At 32.3% G+C, this 24128-nt stretch overlaps 1 protein-coding gene across 1 annotated transcript; it reads right to left on the minus strand.

Moving 5' to 3' along the window:
• Positions 1 to 9316: 9316 nt before the first annotated feature.
• Positions 9317 to 20093, minus strand: LOC115725382 (phosphatidylserine decarboxylase proenzyme 3). Its single transcript, XM_030654885.2, has 21 exons — positions 19722 to 20093; positions 19502 to 19581; positions 19177 to 19201; positions 19034 to 19093; positions 18632 to 18700; positions 17933 to 18010; positions 17760 to 17810; positions 17519 to 17602; positions 16775 to 16866; positions 16344 to 16499; positions 16157 to 16241; positions 15450 to 15561; positions 15123 to 15223; positions 13850 to 13897; positions 12582 to 12728; positions 11338 to 11433; positions 11176 to 11250; positions 10976 to 11068; positions 10703 to 10789; positions 10542 to 10592; positions 9317 to 9658 (listed from the first exon to the last, which is right to left on the minus strand). The coding sequence occupies exons 1-21, from the start codon at positions 19860 to 19862 to the stop codon at positions 9515 to 9517; spliced, it is 1875 nt and encodes a 624-aa protein (XP_030510745.1). The 5' UTR covers positions 19863 to 20093; the 3' UTR covers positions 9317 to 9514.
• Positions 20094 to 24128: the final 4035 nt, after the last annotated feature.

Here is a 24128-nt window from a genome sequence, read left to right on the forward strand (position 1 = left end):
TTGTTGCTAAAATAAATTATCATAGCTCTTGATAGAATTTATTTAGGCCCATTTAGTTTTTGGGCCTATTCAATTAATAACAGTTGTTCTTATTAAGGTTAAATTCCTCTCTTTTGGGCCTTGTGTGAGAGTTGGGAGCCATAGAAGTGGGTACGACATACTGAACCCAGCACCCCATCACATGAACCACCCCAATTGTGAAGGCCCATTTGCCTGATTTGAACAACTGTACTAGGTTAATTAAACTAGTTTAACCTAATAAAATTGATTAGCAACATAATTAATTTCATTTATTTTGAAATTAATTTAAGAAAATTATAGTTTAAAGAATTTTTTATTCTAAGCTAAACTATATGTATTTTCTTGTATTTAATTAAATATAGAATTATAACCATCTAGATTCTTTCTGAAGCTTAATTTAAATTTTTCATTAAATATTCCTATTTAAGTTGATATTTAGTTATCTACAACTAACCAACTTAAATCTGAATATCTTTTGGATTTAAAATTTCAAAATTAAGTTGAGGAATTTCAGGCATTGGTTATTAAGATTCTTTAGATATTTTTTAAGTTAATATCTTTTTGAAGATTAACTTAAAATGGAATATTTTAGATATTTTTTAAGTTAATATCTTTTCAAATATTAACTTGAAATGGAATATTTTCAAATTAAGTGGTTACAACTTAATTTTTGATATTTAATTAAATTTAAATTTGAAAATATTTAAGTTCTAGATTTTTTCTAATACAACTTAAATTAGATATTTTTTCAAATTTTGTGGAAAAGATACTTAGTCAAATAAGATATTTTCTAGATAGTTATTTCTAGACTACTTATTATTTCTAATATTAAATAGGAAAATATTATAAATTGTGAAATTAATTATTTAAATAATTAATTTTGGTACAATTTATTTTAAGTATATTTTTTCCTAGTATTAAACTAGAGATTAATAATTAAGCCTTCTCTACACTTAATAATTTATTTCTTGAATTTAATACATTTAATTAATTTGAAAATTAAATATCTAAGTTGATTTTTATCATCATACTTAAATATTTCTTTTTCATGACATTTAATTAAATAGAAAATTATTTTTAGTTGAAATTTATTTTTTCAACTAAATTTAAATAATTTTTAAAATATTTTTTTCTTTATTTTATTAATCAAATTTCGAAATTGCATTTCTTAAATGCTGGAATTTCAAAATTTATTTGAAAAATAGATTAAGTTGTAAATTAATTATTTATTTTAATTAATTCTTGGATCAACTTAAATCAATGATTTTTTCATTTATTGATTAATTTAAAATAAATTGAATTAAAGTATATTATTAGAAATTGAATTAATTAGTCAAAGGAAAATATAGATAGGTGATATTTTTGCTTGAAGTATTTTTCTAGTGTATTTAATTAAATAGAAAATTAATATTTAAGTTGATTTTCATCATCATACTTAAATATTTGAAATTTTTCTTATATATAATTAATTAAATAGGAAAATTATATTTTTTGTTGTAAATTAATTTTATTAATTAATTTTGGGCCAACATTAAATTAGAATAATTTTTTGAGGATTTATTTTTTATTTTAACATGCATTTTTTGAAAAATTGTATTCTTAAGTACTTTAATTTTTCGAAATGCAATATATATTTATAGAAAATTAAATTTGAGTTGTAAATTAATTTAAATTAATTTTGTAACAACTTAAATTGAATATTTTTCTAAATATTTATTGGAAATTATTACTAAGATGGAAATAATTCATGTTATTTTCATAACCATCTAAGTAAAATTTATAAATATTAAATTAAAATTTATATTTAGAATTTTTCATTCTAAATTGGAAATTTTAATTAAATAAGTATATATTTAAAATAAATAGAATAAATAAAGAGAATCAAAGAAAATACAACTCTCTTTAAATAATGAGCTTTTTATTAAGACATTCGATCTCCATTGTGGGTTTTACACCGCGTTTGTTTTAGTGAGTAATCCTCCCTAATGGAGGAACGTTCATTAGCAATTTCGCACCGTTTAACCTCGCATGATAAGTAGTTTGTAAGTGTTTTGTATGGTATGGATCACCCTAATGGTGGCGACATACTTGACTTGCAAATTATGAAACAATGGTGGAAGATCATAAGATAGAATTGCCTTCGCCTAAACGGGACAACGCTGAATTCCAATCTTGATCGAATAAAAGGTTGCTAGAATGTTTAACATTTTAGAGTAGCTGACAACTCTATTCAATGAATGGTAGCTTTGACTCTCGCCTAAACGGGAAACTGATATCAGTTTGTTGAAAACCTTGGAAATTATTTAGGATTGTAAGTTTTAGTATTTTTACTTTTCATTCCTACTTGCTATATGTTTATAATTTCTGAATTGTGTATGAATTTATATTGAACCATGTTATTTTCTGTTATTAAGTTGTAGTTTAATTTCGAATCTTCATTGTTGGTCTAACTTGGCTTGTTTATCTAATGAGATAAATCCCTAGGGGATTTTCACCATTAGACATACATAATAGTGTTAGATCTCGAAAGATAAATATTGTATATGCGACATCTAGTTGTTCATCAATTGATGACACCTTAGACTAGTATTTTTACGATATGAAACAAGAAGATTGTATAAATAAGATTACTTTGACTTTCGCTAATCGAAGCATCGTTGGATTCTTATTTTAAACGAAATTATCCTAATTCCTCTTAGCTTATTCATTTCGAATTAGCTTTAAAAACATATCATTGGATGAATGGTCTATAAATCATTTCATGTCATTTCATATGACGCATATGATTATAATCCCGAAATTCTATTCCCAATTGATATAAATCCTCAATCTTAGAAATCTCCTACTTGTATAGGCAAATCTGACTTAGAGTTTAAATAGTAGTGGTGGTCCAAGAAAGAATTACTCATTATATTTGGTTGAATTTAAGTCTTTGACTTTAATTTTAGAATCCAAACAGAAATTTTCTTATATTTCTAATTCCAGATACAATACAGTTACACTTTCTCAAGTGTTTAATATCCATCTTTTATTAATGGATTCAAACTTTATGGAATACGAGTTAGGTATTCTGTGACCAGGATCCGCTTGCACTATTCTAAGAATTCTTTTATAAACCTAAGTCATCAAAAGACACTACCACATTTTTTTAATCTATGGCATTTGTATCTTGTTCATAGTGGATTTGACAAGATCAATCTCTGCAAAGAGTTAATATGCCTATATCCACTAAAAGTAGTTCATCTCATTCGCAGATGGATGTACATTCAGGGGTGGATATGAGTTTTTCGTTGTATTCTTAAAACGATAACTCTAGATTATACCTTAAGCAAAGAAATTTGAAATGTTTAAAAATTTCATTAATTTCTAGCAATGGTTAAAACCATTAAGGTAAGTGGTTAAAGATCTTGCCAACTGATAGGGGTGGAGAAATAGTTAGTAGATATGCAGTTCAAAGATCATTAAATTGATTTTTGAATTATATCCAAACTTACCTCCCCAGAAATTTCGAGTTGCATGTTGATGATTAGTTACTAGTCGTTGCCTAATTCCTTCTATGGTAATACAATTTCAGAATGATGTAATGGGTTGCTACTTAATGTAAATCATTACTAGATTCATGGATGACCTAATCAAAATCTTAAGAAAAGCTAGAACTGTTAACCATGGTTTCTTAGCTATTCTAAGTGATTAGGGGTGGACCATCCCATTGTCAATAGATGAGAAAGTGTTTGATCAAACAAATACTACTTTTCTAACAAAATGACTAAGTCTGAAAAGCAAGTAGCAAATAAAGGAGATATTTAATTCTTGATTCCAAAAGTATTCTATCATCTTACATATGATGATCTCACTGCCTCTGTTGTCTTGTCACAACCAAAGAGGTTAATACCATTTTCTTAGACATAATTCACGGTACCTTGTTGTAGTGGGAGAGTTTCTAGGAACTCACCTTCTTATGACTTGGGAGACACTAGTGATTAAAATCCATTGTGAGTTTAAACAAGTAATGGATTGTCAAGATAAGAAAATAAGAAGAAAGCCAATAGAACTATGGTTTAATCCATTCACATGGAGTAACCTAAAGTTTTCTATTACAAGGACATAAAAGGAAATTTTCGTTTATAAGTCCATTCAATGGACTTAACAAAACTTCCTGTTCCTAGTATTATAGGTTTGAGTTTATCTAAACCTATGGCTTGTGGTATACCTGGTAATTACTTACTCTAATGCAAGCAACTTACTTTAGTAAGATGCTGAAGCATTTTCTTTCTAATGGCAATCTATAGAAGCTTCACAACTTCTTAGGTATAGAATTTATTTATCTAAGGAAAAGTCTTAACTATTCCACAAAAGATAAAGCCATGAAAGAATTTCTTATATCAACAGTGAGAGGTCTTAGATATGCTTTTGTATGCCTTAGACCAGACACCTGCTGTTGAGTGGGAGTAATGAGTAGGTATCAGATTAATCCAGGAGAAGAACATTGGAAGACAATCAAGTAAATCCTAAGGTTAAGAAGAGGAACTATATGTTAGTCTATAAGGGTGTGTTTAAAACTCTTAGACTACACCATATCAGATTTCAAAATTTGCCTTTGTGCTAGTAAATCTTTCTGATAAGATGGTGGTTACTCTGGGGGTGGAATAGTGATTTTGGAGAAATGTAAAAACCTATCTGAAATCTCTAGGTCTACTAGAGAGAGACTGAATGTTAAAGTTGTAGGAAAGGTACTTATTCAGTCTAAGGAAAGTTCTATACATCTTTGGCACCATTCCAAATTGCCTTAAACTACTAGTGTTAATTTCCTGATTAACCAAAAGTAGTTGCCAAAGATATAGAATCCAGTATCCCAAGAGAGTAGACATGTAGAGAGGAATTTCACATTATCAATGATTTTGTGATTAAGGAAGAGTAATGGTGGAGAAAAGGTTGTGGTTAATTCAACCTTTCAGATCCTATTACGAGGAGTTTACTACTACTACACTTGATTTGTATATCAAGGTGTTGAGATTATTTGAAACGCACTTTTTGTTTTATATTAGTGCAAGTGGGAGTTTGTTGGGTTTTATGCCCTAAATAAAACTCATTTCAATATAATCAGATTTACTTATTAATATAGATCAGAAATAACATTTAATGTTGCATGGTTCACATGATTTATTTCATGATTATATGTACATAATGTATAAATTCATCTGAAACCCTTTTCACATACTTGATCCTGTTTATTGTGCCGTCAACACATTGAAAAGTAAACATGACTATGTGAATAAAGTTTCCTAGATTTATCAGACACAGGGTTTTACTGATATGATAATCTACAACAAGAGTTTACTTGTATTTGGAGAAATACTATGTTCTTTCCAGAACATTGGTTAAAGTAAAGCTCAAGTTGGATGCATGGAGTATGCATCGGAAGGGACCGATATTGAACTTTGACTTAGATTTAATTAAACTTACCGTAATATCTATTCAAGCCAATATCGCCTAGTTGATCCTAGATCAAATGTTCTTAATCCTGTTATGATTAGGCTCAATCTTGAAAGGCTATTCGTGTTCTTTGATTTGTTAGTTAAGCCTACTTTTAGGTCAGGGTGATACGTACATTTTGGGAACACGGTAGTGCAATTGAGTGGGAGCGCTAGCATAAACATGGAATCTATAGCTTCTATCTGGCGAATAGTAAGCAAAGGATGATCTCCTTCGAGCTTGACCAAACGAACATAAATGGTGGAGTACTCATTTCACATTAGCTGAAATATCATTTATACGGGGTCAAGTGTTTTAAGGAATAAATACATTGTAGGGTGTTACGGTAATCTAATCCCTTTACAGTGTAGATCATTCATATAGAGGATCATTGATCACATTAGGATTATAACAATGGATAACTAATGATGTGTCTATATGGTGGAACATATAGAGCATTCTATATACTGAGAGTGCAATTCTAAGTTCTATGCGTGGATTCAACGAAGAATTAATAAGTTAGTGAATTTTAGTGCTAAATTCTTGATCTACTTATTGGAAGCTCGGTTATATAGACCCATGGTCCCCCCACTAGTTGAGATAATATTGCTTGTAAGACTCATGTAATTGGTTTTGATTAATCAATTATAATTCTCAAATTAGACTATGTCTTTTTTGTGAAATTTTCACTAAGTAAGGGCGAAATTGTAAAGAAAGAGTTTATAGGGGCATATTTGTTAATTATGATACTTTGTATGGTTCAATTAATAAATATGATAAATGAAAATATTATTTAATAATTATTTATAGTTATTAAATAGTTAGAATTGGCATTTAAATGATTGAATTAGGAAATTGGCATTTTTGAGAAAATCAGATACAAAAGGTGTTAAAATTGCAAAATTGTAAAACCCAAGGCCCAATCCACTAGTGTATGGCCGGCCACCTTTGTAGCTATTTTAAATTGATTTTTTCATTATTTTAATGCCATATAATTCAAACCTAACCCTAGTGGAATGCTATAAATAGTTTGTGAAGGCTTCAGAAAAATGAGACTTTTCTTCTGACACTTTCTGAATCAGAAAAACTGAGCCTTCTCTCTCCCTATCTTTAGCTACCACTTCTTCTTTCTTCTTCCTTTGAATTTCGAAATCCTTAGTGATTAGAGTAGTGCCCACACACATCAAGTGATACCTCAATCATAGTGAGGAAGATCGTGAAGAAAGACATTCAGCAAAAGGAGTTTCAGCATCAAAGATTCAGAGAAAGAGATCCAGGTTCAGATATTGATAATGCTCTGCTACAGAATGGAATCAAGGGCTAGATATCTGAACGGAAGGAGTCATATTATTCCGCTGCAACCAATGTAAGGTTTCCTAAACTTTATATGTGTTTATTTCATCGTTTTAGAAAGTTCATATTTAGGGTGTTAATAAACATACTTGTGAGTAGATCTAAGATCCTGGTAAAATAATTTCCAACAGAGTAATGGTGGAGAAAAGGTTGTGTTTAAGTCAACCTTTCAGATCCTATTACGAGGAGTTTACTACTACTACACTTGATTTGTATATCAAGGTGTTGAGATTATTTGAAATGCACATTTTGTTTTATATTAGTACAAGTGGGAGTTTGTTGGGTTTTATGCCCTAAATAAAACTCATTTCCATATAATCAAATTTACTTATTAATATAGATCAGAAATAATATTTAATGTTGCATGATTCACATGATTTATTTCATGATTATATGTACATAATGTATGAATTCATCTGAAACCCTTTTCACATACTTGATCATGTTTATTGTGCTGTCAACACATTGGAAAGTAAACATGACTATGTGAATAAAGATTCCTAGATTTATCAGACATAGGGTTTTACTGATATGATAATCTACAACAGAGGTTACTTGCATTTGGAGAAATGTTATGTTCTTTCTAGATCATCGGTTAAAGTAAAGCTCAGGTTGGATGCATGGAGTATGCATCGGAAGGGACCGATATTGAACTTTGACTTAGGTTTATTAAACTTACCGTAATATCTATTCAAGTCAATATCGCCTAGTTGATTCTAGATCAAATGATCTTAATCCTGTTATGATTAGGCTCAATCTCAAGAGGCTATTCGTGTTCTTTGATTTGTTAGTTAAGCCTACTTTTGGGTCAGGGTGATACGTACATTTTGGGAACACGGTAGTGCAATTGAGTGGGAGCGCTAACATAAACATGGAATCTATAGCTTCTATGTGGCGAATAGTAAGTAAAGGATGATCTCCTTCGAGCTTGACCAAACGAAAATAAATGGTGGAGATCTCATTTCACATAAGCTGAAATATCATTTATACGGGGTTAAGTGTTTTAAGGATAAAATACATTGTAGGGTGTAACGGTAATCTAATCCCTTTACAGTGTAGATCATTCATATAGAGGATCATTGATCAAATTAGGATTATAACAATGGATAATTAATGATGTGTCTATATGGTGGAACATATAGAGCATTCTATATACTGAGAGTGCAATTCTAAGTTCTATGCGTGGATTCAACGAAGAATTAATAAGTTAGTGAATTTAGGTTATAAATTCTTGATCTGCTTATTGGAAGCTTGGTTATATAGACTCATGGTCCCCGCACTAGTTGAGATAATATTGCTTGTAAGACTCATATAATTGGTTTTGATTAATCAATTATAATTCTCAAATTAGACTATGTCTATTTGTGATTTTTTCACTAAGTAAGGGCAAAATTGTAAAGAAAGAGTTTTAGGGGCATATTTGTTAATTATGATACTTTGTATGGTTCAATTAATAAATATGATAAATGACAATATTATTTAATAATTATTTATAGTTATTAAATAGTTAGAATTGGCATTTAAATGGTTGAATTAGAAAATTGGCGTTTTTGAGAAAATCAGATGCAGAAAAGATAAAACTGCAAAATTGCAAAAAGTGAGGCCCAAATCCACATGTATAGGGCCGACCACTTTTGTAGGGTTTTACCTCTGATATTTTCATTATTTTAATGCCAAATAATTCAAACCTAACCCTAGTGGAATGCTATAAATAGATAGTGAAGGCTTCAGGAAAATTACACTTAAATTTTCTACTTTTTCATTCAGAAAAAACTGAGCCTCTCTCTCTCCCTATCTTTGGTCGACCACTCCCTCTCTCTCTTTCTCCTTGAGATTTCGAAATACTTAGTGTAAGAGTGGTGCCCACACACAGCAAGTGATACCTCAATCATAGTGAGGAAGATCGTGAAGAAAGACTTTCAGCAAGAAGGAGTTTCAGCACTAAAGAATCAGAGAAAGAGATCCAGGTTCAGATATTGATAATGCTCTGCTACAGAAAGGAATCAAAGGGCTAGATATCTGAACGGAAGGAGTCATTATATTCCGCTGCACCCAATGTAAGGTTTCCTAAACTTTATATGTGTTTATTTATCGTTTTAGAAAGTTCATATTTAGGGTGTTAATCAACATACTTGTGAGTAAATCTAAGATCCTAGTAAAATAATTTCCAACACTCAAGACATGAGTTATGGTTTCTTTGAATAAACTTGTCTTCAAAAAATAAAAATAAAAAATAATAATAAAGGCAATTTAGGACCTATTCAAATGCAACCCCTACCTCTGAAAGCTGAAGGAAGGTATTAATGGAGGCTTTATCCCCAATTAACATTTTTATCAATTTAATTGAACTTTTAAACACACTATTTTCATCAAAATTCATTGTTAGATCTTCGATTTGTGTCTGTAAAGACCGCAACTCATAGTCTTTATTGATATTTAATTCCCTGAAATATAGATTTATAATCCGCCCTTCACAACTTCATTATGATATTTATTAATATTGCTATTATTATAAGTATAGCACAATACATAACAAATACCCTAAGTATAATAAAAATTATTCGAGGGTGGGAGCCAACCTATAATATATTATTAGGTTTTAGCCATTTTATTATACAAAAAACGGGAGGCCATATATGAACTAAATAGAAAATGAGAACAAGTCGATCTAATTTATGGCAAAAGTTTCCAAGTTTGGAAGTTCAAAGTTGGAAGAGTTCTTTGCTACACCTAACTTCATCCCCACACACACCAGTGTCTCCAGTGGCCTAGCACTGTTTGCTAAGAGATCCTCATCGATTGTAATCGAATCCTGCATCGAAACAAAGTCACACAATTATAAGTGAAAGTATTTCAGACATTAATGTCGGTTTTTTTCTTTTTAAATCTTCATGTCAAGTCAGTAGAAAAACTCGAATATTTTAACTTCTTACAACTCTATTTATAGTTTAAAATCAGCACAATACATCCAGAGATCATTATAACTATCGCATTACAAAAATAAGTTGTATTCCATTCTTCAAACGTGTCAGTTTACCAGTTGTCTTCTGTGTTGTTATTGTGTTAAGAAGATGATTGTTTATTATTACTTTTTTTTTGGCTAATTAGTAATTTTTTTTCTTGAATTTTGACATGTACCAAATCGTGCCCCTGAACTTTTTTGTTCGTAAAAAATTCCCCCGAACTATTGAGATTGTTAAATTTAAGGACTTTTGTCTAATTTCATTCAATTTTACTATTCTAGTGATTGTTTATGTATTAAACCATGTTGTCCAGATTTTGATGTATATTAAATCATGCCTCTCAAATTTTGATATGTACTAAATCATGTCCCTTGAACTTTTATCCATGTTAGAATTTTTTTACTAAAATTAGACAAAAGTCCTTAAATCTAACAATCTCAATAGTTCAGGGGGAATTTTTAATGACCAAAAAAATTCAGGAAGTATGATTTGCTACATGTCAAAGTTCGAGGAAAAAAATTACTAAGCCTTTTCTTTTTTGTACTTTTGTTTTTCCAAAGACAGGAAAAAGCGAGAAGAAACGTGATTTAATTATCTAGTTAAAATAAGTAAAAAGAATTCAAGAATCTCAACGATGAGGTTGAACTATAACATAGATCAAAAGTTTACATTTAGAAGAGGATGTTACTAGCTACAATTCAATCAATATAAAGAGCAGAATAAACAACTAACCTTTTCAAAGACACAAATTACGGTACTTCCACCAAATGAGAAATATCCAAACTGCAATAACATGTAATGCTTATTAGGGGAAAAGTGCATAATACAATAATACAACCGAAGATATGTATATATATGTTTATATTTATGATCAGAGAATTATGGATTTCAACCTCATCTCCCTTCTTCACATGGTCACCCGCTTTCTTTGAAAATGTGATGCTTCCAACCATAGTAGCTCCAATAGCTATAAATGCCACCTGCAACAAAAATTGGAACAGCAAATCCATTTTTAAAGAGTAAAAAATAGAGAGGCCTAAAACAAAGTTATGGTACAATTTATACACCACGTACGAAAAGCAAAAAGAAGGAAGAGACATAATCATATATTTCAAAATGATACATAAATAAGGATGTTGAAGAGCCGAATGAATGCATCCACAAACCTTTCCAAACTCAGCTGTTGAAATAATTGACACAACTCGCTTGTTTTCAGTGAATACATTACAGTACTTACTATTGACTGCAATGGGGTTAACCTACAAAAAATAAGAGGGAACTGAATGTGTAAAATATCAGGAAAACAACAGGAATGAAGTTAAAAATATACAAATTAATAAAGACTTCTACGTTTTCTTCAACTTACTGTGTATAAAGCACCAGGTATGTCGATAAATTTCTCAATAGTTCCAGAAACAGGGGAATGAAAACGATGATAGTCCTGCAACAATAAAATCTCTAAGATAAGAAATCAAGATTTGTATTACCATAAACTCATGAGAAACAAGAAGAAAATCAAGATAAATACCTGTGGTGCCAAACGAAATATTACCAATGATCCATGATCAAATTCGTTGGAACTTATTTCTGGTCCAAGAAGACCTTTCATTGAAAACTTTCGTCCCTAGATAGAAGATGGCCCAAAGAAAAAATATATTGAAGAATCAGAATCTGAGAGTTGATAAAGAAAATAATAGGACCTCATACTGTTTGTGGAAACATAAGCATAACATGTTAGGTTAGGACAGAAATATGGTCCAGTGCATATTTCTGCAGGGTAAACAGTTGAAAATTAAAGTACACTTGAAATTTAAAGAATAAATACTTGGAACTAGGATGTGAACTGAAATATAGAGGACAAAAATGTAAAAAAATAGATTTGGAGGTGTTGAAATTAAAAGTACAAGAAATACGAGAAAAAGAAAAGTTGTGAATATTTCATCTAAATGGATCTTGGCCTGTTTGGCATGGCTTTGGAAGAACTTTTTAAGTAAAAAGTCTCAAAGCTACTTTAATCTGCATAATAATAATAGGGTAGCTCAATACTTGCCGTGCTACCCTTTGATCATAAATCTTAAAAAGCAGAATATATGTAAAGTACATGTGCCCACACACACACGCAGAATTGTAAGTGACCAAATTTAACAGGAGAGAAAGGCCTTAAAGAATATAAGAAATGTTGAGGGTACTGATGAACATAAACAGTAAAATCACAGATTTACTAATATAAACCAAAGGATGTAATAGGAGTACATTGTTAGACCCCAGGATAGATTTACTAATATATGTGCTGCTTGTATAAGTTCTTTGGCAGAGTTGTAATATTTTAACGTGCTATCTTTTTCCTTCCATCCTGTTGGTTGGCCAAATAAGTAGTCTTAGCTTTATGAGAGGTATGATTGAGATTGTATTTTTGGGAGACTTTAAAGTGTTTTCTGTGGAGTTTCCAAGTTTGTCGAAAGACTAGGGTTGTACTTTGTTCTGATAATTTTTATAATAAGAATTTTCCAATTCATCTTCCTAATTTTTCTGTGTTGTGCACAAATCTATCATACTTGACTTTATATTGATTAAACAAAATACTATCAAACTATCATAGCACCTAGACACATGTCATTGGTCTATCAGAAACGATTTTAAAAATAGCTGTGGCATGCAAACAAAAAACTCCAATAGGAAATTAACTGACATGTTGACTATCACATTAATATGATCAATTCGATAAGGGAACACAACAGCCGATGAAAAAATTTCAAGTGCAAGTATTGATACCTTAATCCAAAACCTTTTACTATCATCTACTGTTGTAAACGCCATCAAACGGCTATCTGCTCCACAAATAGCTACATCATCCCGTTCCTTGCAGGCAATTGGTCTAACACCTGGCTTCAGCTCTCGCACAAAGAATTCATTGAACGTCTGTACAAGAAAAGGACCAGGAACTAGTTTCAAGAAAATGTAACAATTTAAATACAATCCTATGATATTTTTTTACTCAAAATAAAAAATATGATATCTATTGCCTAGGACCATGTCATAATCTATTTAGAAGTAAGAGTAAAGGAATTTATATTATACATATTTATAGATTTGGCCTAAAAGGGCCTCATCAAGGATCATGCTGATACTGCATATTTATGATATTATAGCACCATCTCCCATTTATTTATTAGTCAAGCCATTACAAAATGTGGCACTTAAGGACCAACCCATAGCCATGACTAGTGGACATGTACTGACAAGGTTGATTTTGCTTTCCTCTGAAGGTTTTGTTTCTCTCCAAACATGCCAATAACCAATAGCAAAGCAATCAACAAATGCCACACCATTCTACAGTAGCACCTTAAAATTATTTCTAAAATACAAAATAAACTTTTATTACTGACTAAAACAAAAACTACAAGAGAGAGGATGACAAGCTATTTTCAACTAAATGGAAGCAAGAAAAAAAAATACAAAGTAATACAAAAACAAAAAACGAAATCGCGTTGCTAAATAAGTGTTTTAACATAGAACAAATAAATAAATAATCCGCCTACACTTTTAGTTCCCAATCAATCATTTTTTCCAAAAATAACTCAAAAACTTACTAGCAAACTGACAGCCTCCTATTGTCCATAGTTACAACTTAAACTAAAGTCATAATCCAATCCAATGATTCACTAAAATAATAGAAAATGGAAATAATTGGTTGTATTTTTTTGTTTACCTAAATCGACAAGAATTTTGACAAGATTTGGAAAAAAGTCAACAAAGAAAATTAAGATTGACTAATTAGAACACCAAAATCATTAGAGAAGAGATTTGGATCACTAAATATATTGATAATCATGTTGCTGAGCAAAGATTTTTGCCATGCAAACTTTGTTTAGGAAGCTTAGCAACTATTCATGAAATTTTAACCATGTCATCTCCTTTTATATGTAGATTTTTCGAAAAAATATTAGTCAAAGTAGTTTCCACAAAACTATGGCACATCATACTGGCTAAAAGTCAAGAAAACTATGAAAGGAAGTTTGACAGAGAGAAGATTAACATACCTTAAAATGTTCCACAGGGTACTTGGCTTCAGCCAAATTGATTTGACCCTGCAACACAAAAGATTAAACACAACATATTCACAAATGGGTATTGATAGCAGATGAAGAAAAGAAAATTAATGCCCTATCTAATTTACGACGCAATTTTAGATTAACAAAGGGAAAATTTCTAAGTTAGATTTGATTCATTTGGAGGAGAAAGATTTATGGTTGTTTTATTCACCTGTAGAAAAAAAGATAAAACTACCTACTTGCACCCAAAACAAAAATATCCAAACTTTAGAAAAATCATTCAACTCAATCGAGGATTCCAATGCGGATAATTCAAGTCATGTAAAGGATGTTCTGCATTAAAAGTGACCTGGGATTTGACAGCTTACTCAAACTTTTCAATGCAAGTGCTAATTCAAAATAACTAGAGAACTACAGAATTAACACGGTTTGAGAAAATTGTCATGCAGATAAACATACACTAATGAATGAAATGGACACAGATACTCCTAACATACTTTTTCCAGGATAGAAAATGGAAAGGAAAGAACAATGTAAAAAGTGTGCCCGGCACATATGATAACAAATGAAGTAAGTGACGGGGCAATGGGACTGGGTTGCAATTTAGACAAAACTGAGAAGAAAAAAATAGTCAAATAAAAATCTCAAAAATAAATATATAAAATGAACATAAAAAACATACAAACAGGTTATTAAGGTTCTGCACAATAGTTTGAAATAAGAAGTCAATTCTAGTATCTATTAGGGTCGGGAAAAACTGACTTTTTGTCTAAAAAGATAGTGATATTGTGGTTGAAGGTGTGCCTGCTGCTCAATAAAACAAGAGAATCTGCCATAATAACAATATGAGAAATTTTACCAAATTAATTTATTGGTCTGTAGTGAGCAATCATATGGTTTGTTCAGTGTAAAATATGGTTGATATGATTTTTAACAAATTGATTTTTTTCTTTCACTAAAGGTCTCCTAAATAAATAAATTTTTAGTGATGTTCTAACTGTGAGAAGACTAGATTTTACCACATACAGTCTATCTTAATACATGCCCTTAAACAGGCATGTTCTGGTTTTGACCATCTCTAAAATGTTTTCATTTAACAAACTTCATCTACTTGTGAGACAAAGCATCAAATATGCTGCATTTTCAAAATCTAGGCCAATTTGATGAAAACAAATTGATCATGTTGTTGTGGACTGCTAAAAATATGTCAATTCATGATCAATATCATTATTCCATTAAGTAGGAAATATTATAGACATGCCTTGAAAAAGTCAACAAACTTTGGTATGTCTTTAGCAGACTCCGTTGTATTCATTTTCTTCCCTTGCTTTTCAGAGATGCTCAGCAAAAATTCTTTTGCTCCTGCATTTATTTAGATAGTGTGCCAAAGTAAACAGCCGAGAAATTTGACATACAAAAAAGGAAAAAGACTGAACCTAGCTGTGCAAGCAAAAACATCAACAATTTTAAGCTTATAACAGATTCCAACTAAAGTTTTTCCACAAAGAAAATACAACTTCTTCTTTAATTACTTTTCAGGAATTTCAGGAAAAGTTAATCTTTATTGTCAGGATAAATTAAGAAGTACCTTTGTCCATAAGCCCAATCCCAATCTTTGACTGGTATATAGCTCTCATTGACAAAACAATTTTGCTGTCAATTGTTTCTTCCACAAGCGTCTTTGACCTCCGATCCAATACCTAAGACAATAAAATGTTAACAAGAGACTTGAATTAACTTATTTGGAAAGAAAAAAGTAAAGACATCCAAATATCTAGCATCATTTGCAAAGTAATAATAAAAAGTTAAAGTGATGAATGGAAAACTGTTTTTGCATCTTCACACCGTATCGCACACATGAGAAACATGTGTATTTTTATGTATTTGCTTTAGAGAAATTCCAACAAAGATTTAAATACAAAACTGTTCTGGCATTCGTATTTCTTAATTTTTTTTCCTCTTCAAAGCAATAAGCATTCCTGTTTTTAATACACCCAATAGGTTCTAAATTCCACTACTTTGAGTAAGTTGAGCTATGCCAGCATCAGCATATTTATCTATGTATTTTGTTATAGCATATATATGGGTATGGAGGGATTCAGAGTTGGGAAGGTTTCCTATTTTAAATATTTCTAATTCTAAACAATAGTATTTGTAACAATATAGCTCATATCTTTATGACAAACTCACTCAGAACAGTCGATATATTCTTTTAGTTAAGTAAAGAAAAAAAAACACAAAGCTTTAAGACAGTCATTGAAATAAAAGACAGACCTAAGACCTAAGATTACATACCACAATATGAGAAGCGCTTGATCCAGAATTCAAACCAACATCATAAGAAGAGTAATGGACCCACTCACTTAGTTTGAACATCCACCTACAAATATAAAAGTTGGTGGTAGCAATCAATTATGTGACTTAATTGCATTCACCATTGCTTAAATTAACTATATGTTATGCAGTTCTTTCTATTTCTCACCCATATGAAGCCTGTGTATCGGTTAAAAATCCTCCTTCCATAACCTGGTTTCCAGTTCCTTCGTCAAAACACAATGTCAGATGAATCATGTTGTTCAGCTTATCAGAAACTTCAAGAACTTCACCACAAACAGGACAGCAAGTAATTAATGGTTCTCTGCAATAAGAAAATATGTAAAACCATTATCAGGTCCCATATTAATTGGAAAAAAAAAAAACAATATCATGTAGTAGTACTAGTAACCAGTGACCCAAGAACTAGAACAGGAAGGACTGCGCGTCTATTGACAAATAGACATATATGAACATATCTAATTCTAAAACAATAAAGGAAATTCCATAGCTTCCAAACATTATTTTTCTAGTATTACAAGGCCTACCCTACAACACTATCTAAACTCTTCTGGTTTAAAAGTTATTTGCATTAATTACTTTTCTTGTTGAGAAGCAAGAAGGGTAGCTAACTCATCCATGCTAACAACACCATCCCCGTTCTTGTCAGCTGCTTTAAACAATTCCTCTTTCTAATAAGGATGGAAAAAAAATTAGTAAACACAACTTCATCATAAAAATTTGACAACGAAAATATGATGAAATAATAAGGGAGCCAAAGGACGTTCAAGCTCAGAATTAACAAGTAGTTAAACCTTATAGATTTAAATATAGGTAAGTGCTGTAGCTGATTGAATCACTTTAAAATGAGAAACTGGATGTTAAGGTAATGCATATTACTAAAACTCATTTTGAAGCTTTGCTACCAACAGATGTCTTAGGATTGGCTTGGGGTGTCAATTTCATCTAACCATAGCATTTTTCCTTCAGGTTGTTACAGTATAAATAAATACAAAAATATGTAGCATTGAAGGCTAACACTTTAATTTAAGATCTGTATTCACCATACTTAACAACAAAACAATGTGTAAATAAAATCTAATTTAGAAATCCAGTTTTATTTTTCTTTTCAAGTTATGAATGAGAGCCGGGTAAGCCGGGCTGGAAGTAAACCTATGCAATAGAATTGTAAATCCCAGTACTTCAAAAACCCCAATTGATAAATCTGGGATGGAGAGAAGGACGAGATGGTTCAGTCTAGTAACCCCATCATGTAATCTTGTAATTTCTATAAAAGACAATTTCTGTGACATACAAGGTAGAAACAAGAATTTAAATTCAGACCTTTTCAGCTGCCAGTCGATTCCCAAAAGCATTAATTAAATCAGAAAACTCAGACAATGACAGCATCCCATCCTGATTATAGTCCTGTAAGAAATATAAAGGCTCAGATTTTTTTTCCAATTAATCTCTATGTGAGGAGTTTCAACTATCCACACCATACTTACCAGCTTACTCAAGAACAAGTCAATAAAATCAGCAACAACAAAAATTGACAATTCTCAGTACATAATTCAGAACATACCACTATAGATAAGATGCGTCTTGCAAAACTCTTTTCTGTTTCAACTGGATCCTGTTAATTTTTATCAAAATAATGTGACAACAATAAAAATAGGATAAAGTCCCCATTATTGTATTAAAATAAAATATAGAACAAAAGAAAACCATTAACAAAACTGGTTACTAGTCTTGCACCTCAACAGAGCATGAAATATAAATCTTCCCAACTATCAAATCCGATGAAGATGGATTTAACAGGTCCAGCACCTCACCCTGAAAAATTATCAATATTTTATTTTCAAAGAGACAGAGACAATTAATTAGTAAAGAAACAAAGTCGGGGGAGGGGTCAAGTTTAGACTTTGGCCTCTTTCTCTTTTCAAAAAAAAATTAGTAAAGAAACAAAAACACAAGCCTGCAGCTGTAAACTTAGTCAATGAATTGATATGACCAACTCCAAAGGAAAGAAATTGATTTCCACTATTAAAGGCACAAGGAGTAACACTTGTTGTAGAATTTTGAAGAATGTTGTGACTGCCTTAAATATCATACTTCTTTAAGTTTAAAAATACACGGATTCATATATTTTACTTCTTTTAGCTCTTAGGCATCAAGAATTATCTTGAAATCCTAAATTTGGTAATATGGCATTAGTTGCAGCCCAGAATAATTAGCCAGTGATTTACTGGGCCAATCCCACAGTCACTAGTAGAAATCTTCATCCTAAAGTCACTAGAAGAAATCATCAGCAAAATTTATAAGTTTATGCTGCAATTAAAAACCAACGGTACAATGAACAAATTTACAGATAAATTTTGTTGAATAAAGTAAAACTCTTAAGTAATGAGATAATTGTAAATTGTAAACGATATAATCAATGGAAATTTCACTCACCTGCGTTAAATATTCAAGAAGATTAATCTCGCAATATCCTACCAGAGTGTTGCTAGACACAGTATTCGTCTGCGATACACAAACAATGCGACAAAGGAAAACATAAGATGATCAACAGTTACAGCAAGCTAGTAAAGTCAAACCATTTTACATTTCAGATTCAAGTAAAAGGTAAACAGTTCTACATATCCATTTTCAATAAAACTATGAAAACTAATCCCTCAAAAAGTCTAAAAAACATTTATCCCCCAGACTATTTTCACACCAATGCCTTGCACACTCATATCCTGTAATCCTTAATACACCCACACAAAGTCCTTTAGTCCGTCATATATAATAGAAGTTATACAGGTATCACACATAAATTTAGTCAAGTTGCGACACTGTATTATAGATACATACCTCAAACACAGATATCCTTGCAACATGAGGTCCATCTTTTTCCAAAAGAAGCTTTTTTTCCTGTATATTGAAAGATATGGTTGCTCAATGAAGAAGAAAAGGAGAATATTCATCAATTTGGACAATCTTTTAGCAATACTCACAGAATTCCAGACTGGTTTGTCTGTCCTGCATTATCAACCAAAAAAGCAAAGGGGGAAATTAAACTCAATAACTAAGCTTAAAAATCTGTACACATTGAAAAACTTTGTGCTTTTATTATTATCATTGGACCGAAACACACAAAACCCGTTAGATGAAAATAACATGATGTTACTACCTTATTCTTGATCAAATGTCCAATCTTAATCTTAATCCTATTCTTTGCTGCAACTGGTCACTTTTTTTAAGCATTCTTAATACCATCATTTTCGAAGATTCACGTCATTCTTATACAATTAACACAATTTACATTTTCTGAAAACGTACTGATCAGATATTTGTGTACGGAATGTCTGTTCTCCAAAAGAAACACAAGCAAGCCACTTGTCCTTGAACTTCATTTCCGCCTAAAAGAATCAGACAAAGCAAATATTCTTTTCAGTTTCACTAAATTCTCCCGAAAAAGAAGGAAAAAAACAAGAACGATTAAAGTCAAAATAGATAAAAACAACAGGAAAATCAATAAGAACGGTAATCAACAACATACACTACGGAGAGTGAGAAGAGCTATTCCAGCAAAATGATCAGCGGTGAGAGGTTTATGAAGAGAAGAAGAGCTAGAGCTAGCTTTTCCAGGTCGTTGACCATGGCGAAAAGGAAGATGTAATCGAGAGCTGTCGTTCCCCATTATTATTCTCTCTCTCTAGGTTCTGAGTAACACAAGAGTCAAAGAAGTTGAATATCCATGTAGTAGTACTTCCATCCATAACCATTTTTATATTGCATAATACATAGCTGTCAACGCCACTTATTTGTTTATTTGAAAACAAATAAGGGGCAACCAAAGTGCGCTAGAAAAGGTTAGCAAGAAGGAAGGAAGTGGCTGAAACAGAAAAGTTTCGATTATTCTCATTTGACAGCACTAAAGTTAAAATTCAATTTTGTATTTTATTAAGGGCTTTTATTAATTATTACCAATATCAATAGATTTTAATACAGCAAAAAAAGACAATATAAATTTTGGAGAAAAAAAAAATATGTTTTTTTTCTAATGAGACTTTGTCCTCTTTATTTATTTCTAATTTTCTCCCATTTGATAATTTATTTACATTCAAAATCATAGTTCTAATTGAGGAGTTAAAAAACTTCAAACTCAAGTTAGTACTACACGAGATGCTCTTTGTTGAGATAGATAAACCATGGTTCTCTCTGCAAGGTTAGTCTTGAGTTTGTGGTACGTGACTGTGAGTGTGTGAGCTTTGTTTGGAGCATTCCTGTGTTGTGTTTTCATCGTGGGTAGGGTGGTAAAGGTGCTCTTCTGATAGAAGAGGATTTGGATAATAATATTTCTCTTATGGGTCGTTTGAATGTGGAGGTGGAAGATCAATGGGAGTCTCACGTCGAGGCTGCCAGAGGATGGCTCTCTTGTGGGAAGAGTGCTGGCCAGAAGACACTGCACGGCTAAATTTTTCAAATCGGTTTTCTCCAGAATTTGGGAGAAAGAGAGGGAGTGGTCAGTGGAAATACTTGCTATGGAGAAATAATGCACGGTGGTAGGCTTGTCCTCTGACGATAAAATTCTTACAGAAAAAGTGCACAAGAAGTCAACATGGATTTTCCATGGTGGCATTTTGATTACGGAGAAATGGCCATCTAATGGTAAATGAAAAGAAGCTAGTCTAAATGAGGTGGAATATTGGATTAAAATGAAGGGGTTCTCATCGAATGCTTTGACCATTAACAACGTTAAAAGGCTAGGAAGTATGGCAGGGAGTTCGACAGAGGTGCAATGGCTTAATCCGAATGTGATGATGATGAGAGATGATGTCAAGGTAAAGATTAAATTTCCCACCAACAGGGTTGCCTTTGTGGGAAGATATATCCCAAGCGAAGGAAGCAACGTGTGGATTCAGTTCAAGTTCGAAATATTCCCTATGCTCTGTTTTAAATGTGCCATATTATGGAAATTGGCTAAAGGAAGACAGTAAGGTTAAGCATTGCTTCGAATTCTTAATGGCTCCTAGCATCAAGAAGCGGCCATGGGAGGTGGAAGGAAACAGAACCATGAGAAGGTCCCAAACCAATGGTAATAATGGAGATCACCCTATTATCCAATGTGTTTTGGAATAGGAGGTAACGGACAAGTTGCTGAAGGAGCCTACAGAACTGTAGTCAGCTAGAGCTAAAAAAGTTGGTGAGATTCGAGGTTGCTGCAAAGGAAATAGATCATTGGGAGAAGACACGAGAAAAGGGGAGTTAACCTTAACCATTGGAGAAGATTCGGTGGTCTATGGGAACAAAAAGAATTTTGTTGAAGTAGTGCCTAGTCATCAAAAGAGGTGTCTGGTCAGCAATTTTAAAGAAAACCAGGTTCTTAGGGGTAATTTGGAGATAGAAGAACGACTGGTTGTTCAAAAGGAAAAGTTATAGGAACGACAGAGTAGCTAATAAAGAAACGACTAAGGCTGGGAGTTTCCCCTCCAAACGTGGATCTGAAAGTAATTTGTCTGACACTTGCGAAGGAAAAGAACTAGATTCATCGAAAGGAGTGAGAGAAGAGGGACGAGAAGAGTGGGCGCCAGAGCTGGGGGAAGCCAGAGAAGAGATAGGAATGGGGGGAAAGAAGAGGGCATTATTTCCAGAAAAAGAACGCCAGAGGAAAGAGATGGAATTAGTGAGATGGAAATTGATGAGATACCGGAGGGGAAAATAACTAATCGAGAAATTATTCATGGGAAGACCAATGATGGGTCATCATCTACTAACACATAAGATGGAGGGGGTTATGCCAAAGGTTGGCACGGGGAAAAGAAACAACAGAGGAAGGAGTCCAAAGGGAGGAAAAATAAATCGGCCGAGGAGATGGCCAGACTCAAAGCTCAAAAATAGGGGGCAAACTCGACAAAAGGGGAAGTTAGTAGTGCGATTTAGGAGAACACTGGTGAAGGTAAGATTGATTTTTCTAACCTTGAAGATTTATCAGTCTGAAGTGATGATGATAAAGCGACGGACCTTGCTAGAAAAGGTCGTCGATCATAATGTTAGTTTTGTGGTGGAATGTCTAGGGTCTCGGCAACCCTGAGACATTCAGTGCACTCCAGGAAAGAGTATTGTAGTATAAGCTGAGTTTGGTGTTCATCTCATAGTCAAAATTGATGAATAATCAAGTGAAAAGGTTGGCGCATAGATTGGGGTTTGACAATTTTTTTTTCTGGTGGAGAGGGTGGGGCTTAGTGGCGGTTTGATTCTGATGTTGGAGGGGGGGATTAAAGATTAAAATTCTTTCTCACTCTAAATTTCACATTTATATTGCGGTTTGTGACTTGAAATTGAGACTTTGGAATTTTACTGGGATTTATGGCGATCCTGTGAAGAACCAAAGACATAATTCATGGGCTTTATTGCAGCGGCTAAGTGAGGAAGCTAGTGGTCCGTGGCTCATTGGAGGTGATTTCAACGAGGTTCTTCATGCTAAGGAAAAATAGGGTGGGCGAGAAAAAGATGTTAGAGAAATGGAGAATTTTTGGAAGGTGATTAATAGTTTTGATTTAGTGGATCTTACAACTAAAGTTGATACATTTACTTGGTGCAATGGGCAAAAAGAGAACTTTATGCTTCAAAAGCTTGATAGGTGTTTAGCTAATGTGGAGTGGGTGAATCTGTTTCCCAACCGTAAAGCCTTCTACCTTGAGTGGTGGTGTTCAGACCACAAGGCCCTAGTACTGAACACATATTATGATAGTAATATGGAGGATTGTTATACAAAACAGAGATCCAAGTTTCACTTCGAGGAAGTTTGGGCAGAAGAGTAGGAATGTGGAGACATTATTGAGAAGGAATGGACCTCGAGAGATTGTTGTTCCTCGGATTGGGATTTTAAAAGCAAAACCCAAAAGTGTAAGCTCCAAAGTTGGAATGCAATGAAACAGAAGGAGCTTTATGTAAGTGTTGGGTTTTATGCCCTAAATAAAACTCATTTCAATATAATTAGATTTACTTATTAATATAGATCAGAAATAACATTAATGTTGCATGGTTCACATGATTTATTTCATGATTATATGTACATAATGTATGAATCCATCTGAAACCCTTTTCACATACTTAATCATGTTTATTGTGCTGTCAACACATTGGAAAGTAAACATGACTATGTGAATAAAGTTTCCTAAATTTATCAGACACAGGGTTTTACTGATATGATAATCTACAACAGAGTTTACTTGCATTTGGAGAAATGCTATGTTCTTTCCAGAGAATTGGTTAAAGTAAAGCTCAGGTTGGATGCATGGAGTATGCATCGGAAGGGACCAATATTGAACTTTGACTTAGATTTATTAAACTTACCGTAATATCTATTCAAGTCAATATCGCCTAGTTGATCCTAGATCAAATGATCTTAATCCTGTTATGATTAGGCTCAATCTCAGGTGGCTATTCGTGTTCTTTGATTTGTTAGTTAAGCCTACTTTTAGGTCAGGATGATACGTACATTTTGGGAACACGGTAGTGCAATTGAGTGGGAGCGCTAACATAAACATGGAATCTATAGCTTCTATCTGGCGAATAGTAAGCAAAGGATGATCTCCTTCGAGCTTGACCAAACGAAAATAAATGGTGGAGTACTCATTTCACATAAGTTGAAATATCATTTATACGGGGTTAAGTGTTTTAAGGATTAAATACATTGTATGGTGTAACGGTAATCTAATCCCTTTATAGTGTAAATCATTCATATAGAGGATCATTGATCAAATTAGGATTATAACAATGGATAACTAATGATGTGTCTATATGGTGGAACATATAGAACATTCTATATACTGAGAGTGCAATTCTAAGTTCTATGCGTGGATTCAACGAAGAATTAATAAGTTAGTGAATTTAGGTTATAAATTCTTGATCTGCTTATTGGAAGCTCGGTTATATAGACCCATGGTCTCCCCACTAGTTG

This window comes from Cannabis sativa, chromosome 6, assembly GCF_029168945.1.
Source record: "Cannabis sativa cultivar Pink pepper isolate KNU-18-1 chromosome 6, ASM2916894v1, whole genome shotgun sequence".
In the NCBI taxonomy this organism is placed as follows: Eukaryota; Viridiplantae; Streptophyta; class Magnoliopsida; order Rosales; family Cannabaceae; genus Cannabis; species Cannabis sativa.

What these genes read in the sequence shown, in the direction of transcription:
- LOC115725382 (XM_030654885.2), bottom strand. Translation starts at nt 19,862, where the DNA reads ATGGGGAACGACAGCTCTCGATTACATCTTCCTTTTCGCCATGGTCAA. An exon ending in GATACACAGGCTTCATATGG is followed by an intron (nt 16,242 to 16,343) that starts GTGAGAAATAGA and finishes TTATATTTGTAG; the next exon opens with GTGGATGTTCAAACTAAGTG. An exon ending in ATGTGAAGAAGGGAGATGAG is followed by an intron (nt 10,593 to 10,702) that starts GTTGAAATCCAT and finishes ATGTTATTGCAG; the next exon opens with TTTGGATATTTCTCATTTGG.